General features: G+C 38.1%; 1 protein-coding gene across 1 annotated transcript in view; it reads right to left on the bottom strand.

Annotated features, from left to right (window-relative positions):
* The window catches only part of csmd2 (CUB and Sushi multiple domains 2), a 178,832-nt gene that overhangs the window by 27,183 nt on the left and 138,060 nt on the right, over positions 1 to 13,589 (bottom strand). The window contains exons 45-50 of the mRNA XM_088404647.1: positions 13,297 to 13,442; positions 12,134 to 12,214; positions 11,936 to 12,049; positions 4,404 to 4,592; positions 3,201 to 3,347; positions 56 to 244 (exon numbers count right to left, since the gene is read on the bottom strand). Coding sequence (XP_088260773.1) covers positions 56 to 244; positions 3,201 to 3,347; positions 4,404 to 4,592; positions 11,936 to 12,049; positions 12,134 to 12,214; positions 13,297 to 13,442 — 866 coding nt within the window. The remainder of the gene's footprint in view (positions 1 to 55; positions 245 to 3,200; positions 3,348 to 4,403; positions 4,593 to 11,935; positions 12,050 to 12,133; positions 12,215 to 13,296; positions 13,443 to 13,589) is intronic.

Genomic DNA, 13,589 nt, shown 5'->3' with positions numbered 1-13,589 from the left:
AGTCATATTTCTGTGTGATTACCAAATCTACTTAATCAGCTAGTTGGATCCCTACCTTGGCAAAGTGGCACTGGTGCATTCCACTGATAGATCCCCTGGGCGGTGCGAGTGCACGTGGCGCTGCTCTGGCCAATGAGTCGGAAGCCTTGGTCACAGCTGAACCGCAAAGTGCTTCCCAGCTTGGTGCCAGTCAGACTGTGCACTGTGCCGTTGACGGGGTTGTTGGGCGGGCTGCAGTAGGCCGCTGTGGAGAATAATAATTAAAAAAAAAAAAAGGAATGAAAAGACAAAGCACACAATACAAACGTGTGCTTTACACATATACTGATACAGATAAGCGTATAATCCCAATACCGATGTAAAATGATGCAAGTGGTTGTTAAGGGGGTAACGGATTAATGCGCTATTCGTCGGAAAAATCCCCGGATTTCTTTTGCATCTGTTGTCACTGGCTGGTGAGCAAAAGAGGATAAATGAGGAAATTGTATTGGAAGGATGTGCAGCTGAGAAAAAAAAAAATCGATTTGGATTTTTGTCAATACATGCAAGAGAAGGATTTTAAAAATGCAATCACAATAATTGAAGCAGCATACTGTATCTGCGTTTGTTTGATTTTCCTCTATCGGTGGCTGCAATTATAGTGCGTCATTCTAAACTGGGCTCTCACTAGCTTTTTGTAATCAATCAGTTCATTATATTGTCCAGTCATTAACAAATTAGGTAAAAAAAAAAAATAAAAAAAAAAAAAGTAGTACAGTGGACCCCGGTGTTACAGCGTCACTGGCTTACGTTTTTTCATGTTGCGATGTGGAATACTGAGGTTTTTTTTTTGTTACTGAGTTTTTTTGTTTAGCAACAAAAAAAACTGTCATGACCCTAGGTGGTTGGCTGTATTTGTGTTGCTTTGTCTCCATCTGCAGGCGTTTTTAGGTAATTGCACTTATTTTCAGTGCCTCCATGCAAAGCGTCACTACAATGCTGATCTGCCATTGATTGCCGTCTCCTCACGGAGATGGTTTTCTGCTATTGCATATTACTACATATATATATATATATATATATATATATGTAGCACTTAGTATTCTATTTTGCTTCCAATTTTTAAGATGGATGTACAATTTTGATGTTTTTACCTTGGGTTCTAAACGCTTTAGCTATTTAACATGGGTTTGGATTGGATTTGGGTTTGGTTGGATACTCCAACCAAGGAACGGATTAATGTCGTTACACGGGGGTCCACTGTACTTACTATGCTATGTTACTCATTTTTAATATGTCAATAAAATGTTGATGTTTTTATCTGGAATTTTGCACGCATTAGCTCATTACCATAGACTTTTATCGCCCGCCATACAACAATTTCGCCTTATGATCCCAACTCCGGAACGTATTAATGTCGTACGGCAAGGGTCCAACGTAGTATACTTAACATGCCAAACAAATGTACTATTTACCAGGATTGATAATCAAAATATAGCCCAGCTTACCGCCCGTTACATCCGGCCACCCTCTCTCTCCCGTCACTCACCCTGAGTGACACCTCGGAATCTTATTTAAACTCTTCGCTTCAATCAGTGTCAATCTCATTTGCCTTGCCTTCCTGTTATCCTTACTCCACCTCTCTCCCTTTCGCCTCCGAGAACGTTTCTTGTCTCGTTTCAATCGGCCCGGCGGCTCAAAAGACTCCGATCGACGCGGGCAGGTGAGAGGATAGGAATAGGTAATAAGGAGGCGGGTGCCACAAAGGGAAGGATATGAAGCGCAAAAAGAGATAAGAGGGGAGATAGTCAGAGGCGCATTATGAAGCACGGGTGTCACACAATGAAAGGTGGCACGTTAAGAATGAGGGGCCATGATGGGAAAGCGCCGGAGGAGATGTTTGCCGCTTGCTGATGCAAAAAAACGACGACGCGCGCCCTATCTGCTGTCGCCATCTGTTTCTCCCTCGCCGCCACGGTACTTTCATGTTGACCGTTGCAAATTGCGGGTTCTTGGCAATCAATCTACCCATCTGTCATGTACTCCGCCATGGCAAACTCAATCACCGGTGAGGAGAAAGCGAAAGACCAAGCGACGGAGGCAACGACGCCCCGTCGGGGAGCCGGATAGCTCACTGAGCACCGGGGAAAAAAAATGATTCGTCAATCTGGGAGAAGAGTGTTGATAAAGTGCTGGGGGGGCTTTTAAATATTTAAGACGTCATTATTCATTAGCGGTTATGCAGGTGTCACATCAGTACAATGATAGATCCGCGGACGGAAATGACGAATAGGTAGCGGCACTTCTCGGATTGAAACGATTCCCCGCCACGTGCCGCGGATGTGCTCCGCTCTCGTTTGGTTGTCATGGCGATAGATCAGACGTGATGGAGTTGGATTCATTAGCTCAACTAGAGCAGTGCTTTCTTTTCAAAGAACCCCTAACAAGTTAAAAGCATGTTCAAATAAATAAATAAATACGACTTAAAACGGCTTCGCCCTCAGTCTGATGAACACCGTTTGGAACTCTGGAACTAATTTTCAAATCGAAAATGATACTGAAATTCAAAAAAAAAAAAACTTGGATTGAATTAATATAAATAAAATGTTTGTCCATAATACTCTACTAATAATTTTCAAGATATGGTGTCCTTTTTTCTTCATGGGTTAGTTTTCTCTTCCAACTTTTGTTCAAGTCTTTTTTGTTTTTTGTATCCTTCCCTGCAGCATTCGTTTTTATTTCTGCAGCTGTTTTAATCTCTAGTTTTTATGCATTTCTTTCATTGAAAGTTTGCTTCCATTCTATGATTGTGATTGCATTTTTTCCACCATTTTCATTTGTATTTTGCCAGCAGTTTTTGTGTTTTTTGCCTATGTTCTTATGTTCGTAGCATTTGGTCTGTCAGCCACCATATTTTAAAAAAGAATATATATATTTTAATATTTTGTCTGTTTTTTTTATTCATGAAAAATCATTTAATAATATTAGTATTCCTAAAATTTAATACTAATGCTACTACTATTACTACTACTACTACTACTAGTAATAATAAAAATCAATAATTTTAGTATTCCTCTGATTTTAAATAAAACCGTCCTGTTAAAAAAAATGGATACTTGAAAATAAATAAATACATTTTCATGTATGCAAGTAACCTCATTTGGGAACTGCTGAGAATTGAGAATCACATGGACACAATTTAGCCTAAAGGCACCGCTTACCTGAGTAGCGTATCCGGAAACCTTTGTGGCTGGTAGTGTGGTCGAATGACCAGTGCAGGTAGACTTTGTTACTGGAGCTGGTGATGCTGAGTGGGCTTGAATAGTTCCCACTTAGTGTGATTAGAAGAGGACTCTGTCTTGATGGACCTGATTGAAGAGACAATTACAAGAACGTTTCATATACTGAAGATGTCAAAAAACAAAAATGCTTTTTTCTTATTTTATAATTCACCCAGAAGGCGAAATTTCATGACATTTGTCCCTGCTCCAGTTAGCTTGAGTAGGGTTAGCTTGCTATATAGCCTGTTAGCTAGTTTTTGCAAACTTGTGCAGTATTTTGAGCATTTTTGGTGCAAAAAGTGCAGACCTGTTTTCAATAAGAAATAATTATAAATTGTCCACAGAAAAATATTCAACTTAAAGTGTCCTTTTTTGGGATCATAGGATAGAAGAAATCATTAACTTGACAGGTAACGAGAGGTGGCACATAAGTTGGGTCGAACCATTCTAGAATGGGGGAGAAGGGGAGTTTTTATAATAATTAAATTGAATAACCGACTGAATATAAAATTGGTTATATGAACTGATGTTTTCCTGAAACAATTACTAATTTACAATAATTATTTTCAAAGGATTTTTGCATGTTTGTTTTATTTAAATTCTCGAGTGCCCCCTGAATTTCCTTCAATCACCCTCCTAGTTCGCTGAGAATTACGAGTTATCCTCAATTCTACTATATTTTCATCAGAACAGGATCGCATAATTCCCACAATTTTGCCCAGTTATGTGTAAAAGTCTGCTTTTAGTTTCACTTGGAAAAAAAAAAAATCAAAAAATCCCTCTTCACCTAATTGAATAGCCGAAAACCTGAAAGTACATGCAGTAATTGGTTTTGGCAGCCTCAAGGTTAGGGAATGTCTGCTGATTTTTGCTTTGGGAAAAAAAATAAAAAAAAAATAAAAAAATGCACTAATCAGCAAGTCTTGCGTATACGACCAGCATTTACTGCGAGAAGCCTGCCAGGCTTGCTGACTGCCTCTGTAATTACATGCAAAATGCACAAAGCAGAAGCGGAGGAAAAAACCATGTGTGGTGCTTTGCTCCATTTTAAGCTTTAATTGTGCATGCTGCTATTTGTTTTGCTAAACATTGCAAGTACATATGTTGATCCTAGGAAGGAAAAAAAAAAAAACAGGCTCTCACCATCAAAGATTTCAAGCTCATCAAATTGACGGCTGGTCTGGAAATGCTCGATGGTAAAAGTGATATTGTATCCGGGCTCCACTTTGACGATCCAGGAGCACGATTCAAAGTGAGGGAAGCCGGTGCCCGGCGATTGGCTCATGATGACGCCTGTGGATGCCGTCAATACTTCATTCATGGGACATGTCACTGTTAAGCAAAGAAAAGAAAACAACAACAAAATTATCGGCAGCAGAATGCTAATTTGTCAAATGTCGTAATTTTTTTTACTATGGGCCACAACTTTTTTGAGCCCTACAGCTCATAATTCAATGCTGCATACATGCAGTGTTATCTTGAGGATAAATTGCTGTTTAACACAGGAAAAAAAAAATCCTTCTATGTACAGTATATTCCGCACTATAAGGCGCACCAGATTATAAGGCACACCTTCAGTGGATGGCCTATTTTAAAAAGTTTTTTATGTATAAGGCACACCACATTATAAGGCGCATAGAATAGAAGCTACAGTAGTGGACGGGGTTGAGTTAAGCATCTACTATATGGCGCTACACTCAAGAGAATGTCAACAAAACAATCAGATGAGACAGTCAAGGACATTATTATAATTAAGACAATGAGAAATTAAGAAGAAAGATTATTTCATCTGAAAAAAGGCTTCAAAATTGGGTCATATATAGAATATCAAAATTCAAACAGTGTGCTATGAAACCAATTATTTGTAAAAATACATTCATAAATAGAGCGGTAAAAATGGAAGAATTTACATGGTAATTAAGTCATCTTATTTTTTCGAATAGGGCGCACCGGAATTATAAGGCGCTCTGTAAACTTCTGAGAAAATTGAAGGCTTTTAGATGAGACTTTTAGTGCGGAAAATACTGTACCATCTTTCTGATTTCATACCTGATGTTACGACCTGTAGGTAACAGTTGCGTATCCATCCATGCTTCATTTTTGCTACGGCAGTTTATAGTCTTATTGTTTACGGTATTTACGAACCTAATTTATCCTCTTTCTTTTCACGATTAATATCCCAAAACACTAAATCGAGTGGTACCATCACATAATTATCACCAAATGTTGCTTAAAATCCTAATTTGAGCACGATCACAAACGCTAAATCAATTGTTCACCACTAGCCAATTTAAAAATAAATACCGTATTTTCCGGATCATAAGGCGCACCCTCAACTAATGACATATTTTAAAAAAATTTCCATATACAAGGCGCACCGGATTATAAGGCGCACCCTCAATTAATGACATATTTGAAAACTTTTTCAATCACAATATAGTAATACTCAAAGTAATAACAATAATAATTCAAACAATAACTCTAAACGCTCAATGGCATAATAACTTGATACGAGCAACCTTGTTCAACTGTAAACACCAAAAGAAAAACAAGTAAAGCTTACTTTATCACTTCATTCCCCATCTTCGAATCCCAATCTCAATATCGATCTATATATAAGGCGCACCTGATTATAAGGCGCATCATCAGCTTTTTAAGGCTTTTAGGTGCGCCTTATAGTGCAGAAAATACGGCACATAGAATTTCTTTTATTTGCCAACTTTAAATGTGCTACACATCTCAAACATGTCTTGGATAAATATCTACGTTGGGATAGCTGACGTCCATTTTCTCATTGCTTTGAGGTGCGGTGTCCCCGTTTGCGCATATGGACCACCTTCACCCCACGTTAGCATGTTTACCCTCGTGTTTACTTTCAAACACACGCACTGATTAAAGTGGCCGACAGCCTGAGTTAAAACGTGTTTACAAATGATTAAAAATGTTGGTTCTGATCATTCCCGGCGTGCAAACTAAGTGGGATTTATTGCATGAGGAAATCTTACAATGTCAAGTGTGGCGTTCAATGAATTGCAAATAAGTTCCAGCGGTTTATGTTGAATACTCAATAGGTGAAAATCTCAAACCAGAAAAACACACGAAGATTATCATAAATTATGCAAATGGTCCCTCCATGTATGTTTGAAGTGTGCAGGCTGTGATATGTATAAAACATGATGGAAATCCATGTGTACCAATACCGTAGCGGAATTCAATTCCCATCCTGCCTGTCTCAAAAGCTCCGAGGGAAAAAGGCACATTTACAGAATCCAAGTTGAGTCAATTAGGATCTCCCAGTACAATCCGAGCAAGGAGATCAGAATATTTGTCGATATTTATTTGCCACTCCGAAGAATAGTATTGAAGCGGTTACATTGGCGGAGCCAGATTGGGGAAAAATCAATAAATACATGAATAAATAAATAATAATTGTGTGTAGGAAATGTTATTATGAGTCATAACAATTATACTTTTTTTTTTCTTTAGGCCAACGATTCACAAAAGGGGGACAAGAAAGTATCAGTAAATTAAAGCGAAAGCTTTTTAATGTTAAAAATAGTTCTTTTTTTTTTACTTTTCAAATTGAGAGCAAATTATTTGGGACATAAAACATGTCATTGCTAAATTGTGTGATAGTGAGTCCTTCGCAAAATGTTATAGGCTACTGAGACTCAGTCTGTTAACTCATTCAATGCCAAAGACGCATTTTTACGTTTTTTTTTTTTCCCTAGACTTATTTTTTTTTTTATGTTCGAGTAAAGGAGGGTGGTATGAAATAAGACAATTGATACTTGTTTTCATTTAATATTGTTTGATTGTTTGATTTTTAATGTTAAAAATAGTTCTTTTTTTTTACTTTTCAAATTAAGAGCAAATTATTTGGGACATTAAACATGTCATTGCTAAATTGTGTGATAGTGAGTCCTTCGCAAAATGTTATAGGCTACTGAGACTCAGTCTGTTAACTCATTCAATGCCAAAGACGCATTTTTACGTTTTTTTTTTTCCCTAGACTTATTTTTTTTTTATGTTCGAGTAAAGGAGGGTGGTATGAAATAAGACAATTGATACTTGTTTTCATTTAATATTGTTTGATTCCTTGGAATTTCAACCTCTCAACAATAAACATTTATTATGTGTTTATTTATCTGTCTTGGATATATGGCTCAATAAATAAACAAATAATGACCTATGATTGAACGCAATGAATGAATTTGTGTCCACTGTTGTGTCCATCGTGTCCCAACGAGATCGTAAATTTTTAAGACCAGCCATTTAAAAAAAATGAGTTTTTTAGGAGGCCATCCAGAGAAATCTCCCTCAGCACAAGTCACTTTACCGGATGCACACATGCACCTTACAAATCCTGCACAGTGCAGGAAAGCTGCTAAAGTGCTCTTAGCGACCTTTCCAAAAATCTTCAAAACTGTCTTCAGCCTGCTCTTATCTACGTATAGCCCACTTCTTCTAAAAATGACACAATTTGAAAGGCAGCACTTCTGCATTTGATGAAAGCAAGATCACAGCCCTCAAAATTTCAACTATCTTTGAATAATTGCTCTGCACAAAATTCATTCATCTTCTCACTTCTGCAAGCAAGCAAACTGCAGTTTGTATATTTATAGCTTCACCGTACCGAATGAGCTCAGGCATCCAGAAATCATGGATATATAAAGCTTTTTTTTTTTTTTTTTAGTACCATCCATCCTTTTCTGGAATGTAATTATCATAATCAGAAAGGTGATGAAGAGCTGATTGAAGGAAATGGTCCACTGCACACGTATTAGCATGAATCAGGATCGAACTAGTCAAAGAAGTCAAGGGATGACAATAACGCCTTGAATCAGGGGCGGCTGTAATCCTTTCTCTGGGATGTCAAAAAAGGCGGCATGGCTGAAAAAAAGAATAATCTCTGAAAGAAAAAAAGAGCTTAAAATGAAGGCAAAGGTAGGGTGTATATGAAAAAAAAAAACTAAGCTGTGAAAGAAAAACGTTTGAACATACTTGTAAGCTAAATGGAAAAAAAAAATACATGTTGTATTTTTCTCTTAATGCCATGAGATAGACAAAAAAACTATAATATATCAATGCATTTGAACGTTAAATATATTTTTGTGGATTTATTATTGCGTCTAATGTCTATTTTATTGAATTTATCACAATATAGGCACGCGCAAATCAATAACTGGTGGCATCATGGTACAAAAATGCTACCATTTTAGCATTTAGCTTCGATGTATGATATTGTACAATATGTTTCAATGTATTTGTAGGCAGCATGCTAAAAACTACATTTCCACCCATAATGCCATGGGGTATTTACATGTGGAAATTAAAAAAAAACATTTGCACGCAGAAAATATTCAACTTAAAGTGTCCTTTTTTGGCATCATAGTCGAGACGTGTTTACAAAAATAACGACAGGTAACGAGAGGTGGCACGTGACAAATTGGGTCGAGCCATTCGAATATGGGGGAGAATCTGGCTTTTTAAAATAATGTCAATGAATAACCAGCTAAACATAAAATTCATGTTTTGAACTTATATTTTCCTGAAACATGTCATTAAATCCATTATTATTTTTAAAGGATTTGTGCATGTTTGTTTGTTTTATTTAACATCTCGAGCACCCCCTGAAGTTCCTTCAAGTACCCTCATTTGAAAACCACCGTTTTAGAGAGAGCAATTGAAAACATGCAGGATACCGGCCGTCGAGGACTGGACTTTAAACCGGGGGTCCCCGACCTTTTTCGTCACCTTTCCCCGGTTATCGCTTACGATTTTAAAGTGCGTATAAAATATGTCAAACTAATGGGAGCCTTCAGCTTGTTTCTCTCTTCACGCGGGTGGGATGTCGGGTGTCTCGTTTGAGGCTTCCGTCAAGTTCGGTAAGAAAAAAAGTGGGGAATCCGCTCCTTTTCAGTTTGTGGGTTCTTTTAGGTTATGAAGCAGCGCTCAAAGACCTTCTGGCAAAAAGTCATTATTTCCAGTAGGACTCCTGGGATTGTCTTTTTTTTTTTTCGAAGTTGTAAGCTGTCACCTGTCACTCCGTTGGGTCTTTCTCCCCTTCTGTTTCTCATTGAACTTATTTGCGAGCGAAATTTGGACGCTCAAATGATCGAGTCATTCCAGAGAATCCGGCAAGTTTTCAAAATGATTTTTTTCAAGTCAAATAGCTTTCAGACGCGGATAATACATCAAACGGAAATAATTCGGGATTTCGGGTGAGGCCTTTGCCGTCCGATACCGGTTGATCCTCGGAGCGGTCATGGGGGACCGCCGGTGTAGACTTTGCCTAACAGGTGCCTTGCGAAAGAATCATCAAAAAGTGTGACGCTGGGGGAAGTGTGTGTGTGTGTGTGTGGGGGGGGGGGGGGGGCTGCAGTCACAGGCAATGCAGAGGATGAGTGACGATACCGAGGTGCAAAAAAAACCCACCGCAAAACAGGATCTCGCAAATTCTCGTCGTCACATGGTCCACCACTCGGGAAGCCGACTTGGCCGTTGATGCGCGCACACGTGCAGCGGCGATTTGATGCGCGCCGAGGGTTGCGTTCACGAGAGCCAGAAGCGATGATTTGATAGGTGCAGCTGCAGCCGGCATGTCCCGCGCATTTCAATGAGCTTCGCATTCCAACCTCAGTCTCTCCTTGTCCTCTCCTTGCTCGCCCCGGCTTTTAACTCCCGTCCCGCTCTCAATCATCCTTCGACTCGGTTTAAGCCGTAACTACCTTCTAAACTTGTTATTTTGCACTAACCGAGTTGAAAGATTATTCGTGACTGTTTGATCCTGAACGTCAACGTTTTAAAAAAAAAAAAAATATGAATCGATCTGGAATTTTAATATCTTAAACATTGTGAAAGATTCCTCTGTAAAATATATGCATTTTTTTGCCAAGGTTTACATTGTTTTAACATACCTTCACAATGAGGTAATTTGAGTTAATAGTTTTGTAATGCTGTGACAGGAATACAACATTTTTTTCAAATTAAGAGCAAATTATTTGGAAAATGAAGCATGTCTGTGCAAAATTGTGATGATTTTGACAATCATATGCTTCTATTTCATCAAGGTTTACATATTTTTAAACATACCTTCTCAGCAAGGGAATTCAATGTAATGCTTTTTAATGCTGTGACAGTAGCAATTTCACTTTTCAAATTAAGAGCAAATTACATGAAACAACATACTGTAGGTCACTAAATAAAATACAGAAAGTAATAAAATAAACCATAATTCCCGAATGAAAGTTTAGCATTCTTTTCTTTGCACATCAAGTAGTAATCAAAAAACAAATACTTTTACGATTAACTTTGAAAGCACATGACGTGATAATTGACATAAATGAAAGGCATTTTTGTTTTAATGAGAGTTATTCGTAGTTAATTTTAACATCGACTCTAGTTTGCGTGATTGAAAACATTTTGTTTTTTTGTCTTTTTTTTCATTGGTTGACATTCATATTGACATTAAAACACCATCTGCAGACCTTTCAAGTACGTAATCTTTTCCTGATAAAGTCCAGTTGGACATAAACATTTAATTATTATGATTGCATTATCATTGTTCTATTTTCACACTTTTTGAGACTTTAGTCGCGTAACTTTGTTTTAGCGCACATAAATTCCCGTTGCTCTTTGTTCTTTACCTCAACTATTTCATCCTTCTTTTCTCATCCTGTTCTGACATCATTTACATATTTTTCCTTATTTAGTATTGCAAATTAGTCACACTCAACAAATTATGCTAACCCACTGGAAAATCCGTTGTGTGAGAAACAAAATGACAAGGTTGCAGTGTAGAATAAAGGCAGGGTATTAAAAAAAAAAAATGTGCTCATAATAATTGAGAGTAGAGTGAAAAGGAGGGACCTCTCCGTGCACCAGTTTTCTATTACCCCGAGGAAAAGCGTCCAGCGCAACATTCTGCATGATAAGGGTGCGGCGTGTTGGGAAAAGCGGAACTATTAGGTCCTTTGGGAGGATCGTTTCCAGCGCCAAAAGAGCCACACCGCAGCCGTTCGCGGTCTCGCGGGAACCGGGCGTCATCCATGGAGATGAAAGCTTCCGCCATACCGATGGGAAGCTTTGCCACTATGACTGCAGGCCTGTGCAAAGCCCGTGGGGGGCGGAAATTTGGCCCGGCTGGAAGTGCCGAAAAAAACAACAAAAACCAAAACAAAACCTATGCGTGTGTGTTTTTCTGTATAGTGTAGAATTTATATATATATATATATATATATATATATATATATATATATATATATATATATATATATAGACAATAAATACAATTACAATAACTTGTAATTACACATAGACTACAGTAGATGGCACCATGCCAGATAGTTTGCAAGGAGCATGAATAGTTTATTTATTATGTATGTATATATATATATATATATATATATATATATATATATATATATATATATATATATATATATATATATATATATATGTATGTATAGACAATAAATACAATTGCAATAACTTGTAATTACACATAGACTACAGTAGATGGCACCATGCCAGATAGTTTGCAAGGAGCATGAATATTTTACTCTGCAAAACGAGGATTCCTTTGAACTCATATTGCATAAATTTAATAAAGTGAAATAAAAGCCAATATAGTTTATTCATGTACCAGCTTTTAGCATCTCTGACCTACTCACCATCGCAGGAAGGTGGAGGCCCTTGAAACTCTAAGTGTGCCCCTAAACGGCATGTGAGGATATCGTTGCCGCTTAGCTGGTAGCCTGGGATACACCTATAGCGCACGATGTCACCTAGGGAGAGAAAAATGGAGGGTGACTTCAATTGAGGGGGCCTTATTGAACAAATAGGCGATTTGCGAAATTAAGTTGGATTACCTATTTTAAACTCTTTGCTTGCCATCAGAATCTCAGCATTGGGGATGATAGTTGGAGGCAGACAGTACTGCAGCCGGTAAGCTTAATTGAAGGGAAAAAAAAAGAATATGAGCTAAACAGAACCTACTGACACACAGCCTGTTAAATCTTTCAGTGCCATGGACGTGAATTCTCGCATTTTAGAATAGTCATAACAATAATAAATAAGAACATTCTAGTCAAATAGATTTTTTTATTGAGGGTAGCTGACACCCTTGACTAATGCTTATTTTACTATAAAGCCAATTGAACACAGTAGTGATAACTCCGACCACTGGATGGCAGTGTTTCCACACTTACGACACATATCACCTACATGCAATTCAAAGTAAGGAATGAAAATCAATCTTTCAAATGTTACCACCCATATTTACAGACATCCCGCACAATATTCAGTTGGCCTTGAAAGATGAGTTATAATGCTAAATATACACCCCCTCTAGAGGTTTCCTTTTCCGATAACGTTTGGCACTAAAATAGTTAATTTTAGTCCACAGTTGTGTCTCAGAAAGGCAGTGAAGAAAAAGTACAACTTTGGATGCAATGGGATGTCCTTCCTTGAGCACGTTAGGACTCTATGTCCATTATCTTAATCCTTGTGTGCTATTTCATCCAGTCCTTTGGTCTTTACACCAAAGGCATTTCACACCAAAGGGAAAGTATTGAAACAAGACACAAGGAGCTGAAATTTCATCCAATGGTGACTACATGTCAATGACCAACACGGCACAATCACATAGTTATCACATTATCAGAAGTTTGCAATCCCTTGGATAAAATCTTGTGAGAATGATGTGGAAGAAAACGGCCCATAAATGGTCCAAATATTTCACAAGGGTTAAAACAAACAAAAACAAAAAAATACAATCACATCAATGGTGCTCCATGGTAGGGTTTCCGTTGACGTATTTTCACGTCACTGTTAATAGCATCCCATCCAAACACACGAGACGTCGTAGGAAATGCAAGGATGTCCTCTACTGAGCACACTAGGACTTAGTAAGGTAGTTCCAATGAGTAAAAAAAAAAACAAACAGGAAAAAAGAAAAAAAATCGCATGCCACAGTGGACGCAAATAAAACAGATGGATCTCATGATTGTGAGTCGCAAAAACAGTGACTTACCTTGATAGTCGATTTGAAACAAGCCCCCTTTCTCTGTGTTACTCCGAAAACGAATCAGGACCTGATTCGATGTACTCCTAGGGGGGTCGTTGGGTTCTCCATGAGTGAACACACCTAGTTTCCTGGCCGTTTCTTGCGGGCCATCCCTAAAGACAACAAAGCCGAATCAGAGTGTGTGAAATATCACAACGCTCGACAGGAAGGTAAACACGGCATCTGAGCGCGGAACGACCGATCGGGATTGGGCCGCGGATACTAACTCGCATCCTCCGGGATTGCTTCGAAAGCCGCGG

Source organism: Hippichthys cyanospilos, chromosome 21 (assembly GCF_059441005.1).
Source record: "Hippichthys cyanospilos isolate Australia breed blue-spotted pipefish chromosome 21, RoL_Hcya_1.0, whole genome shotgun sequence".
NCBI classification, from domain to species: Eukaryota; Metazoa; Chordata; class Actinopteri; order Syngnathiformes; family Syngnathidae; genus Hippichthys; species Hippichthys cyanospilos.
The sequence above is the reverse complement of the archived record's forward strand: the minus strand, read 5'-3'. Positions and strand labels throughout refer to the sequence as shown.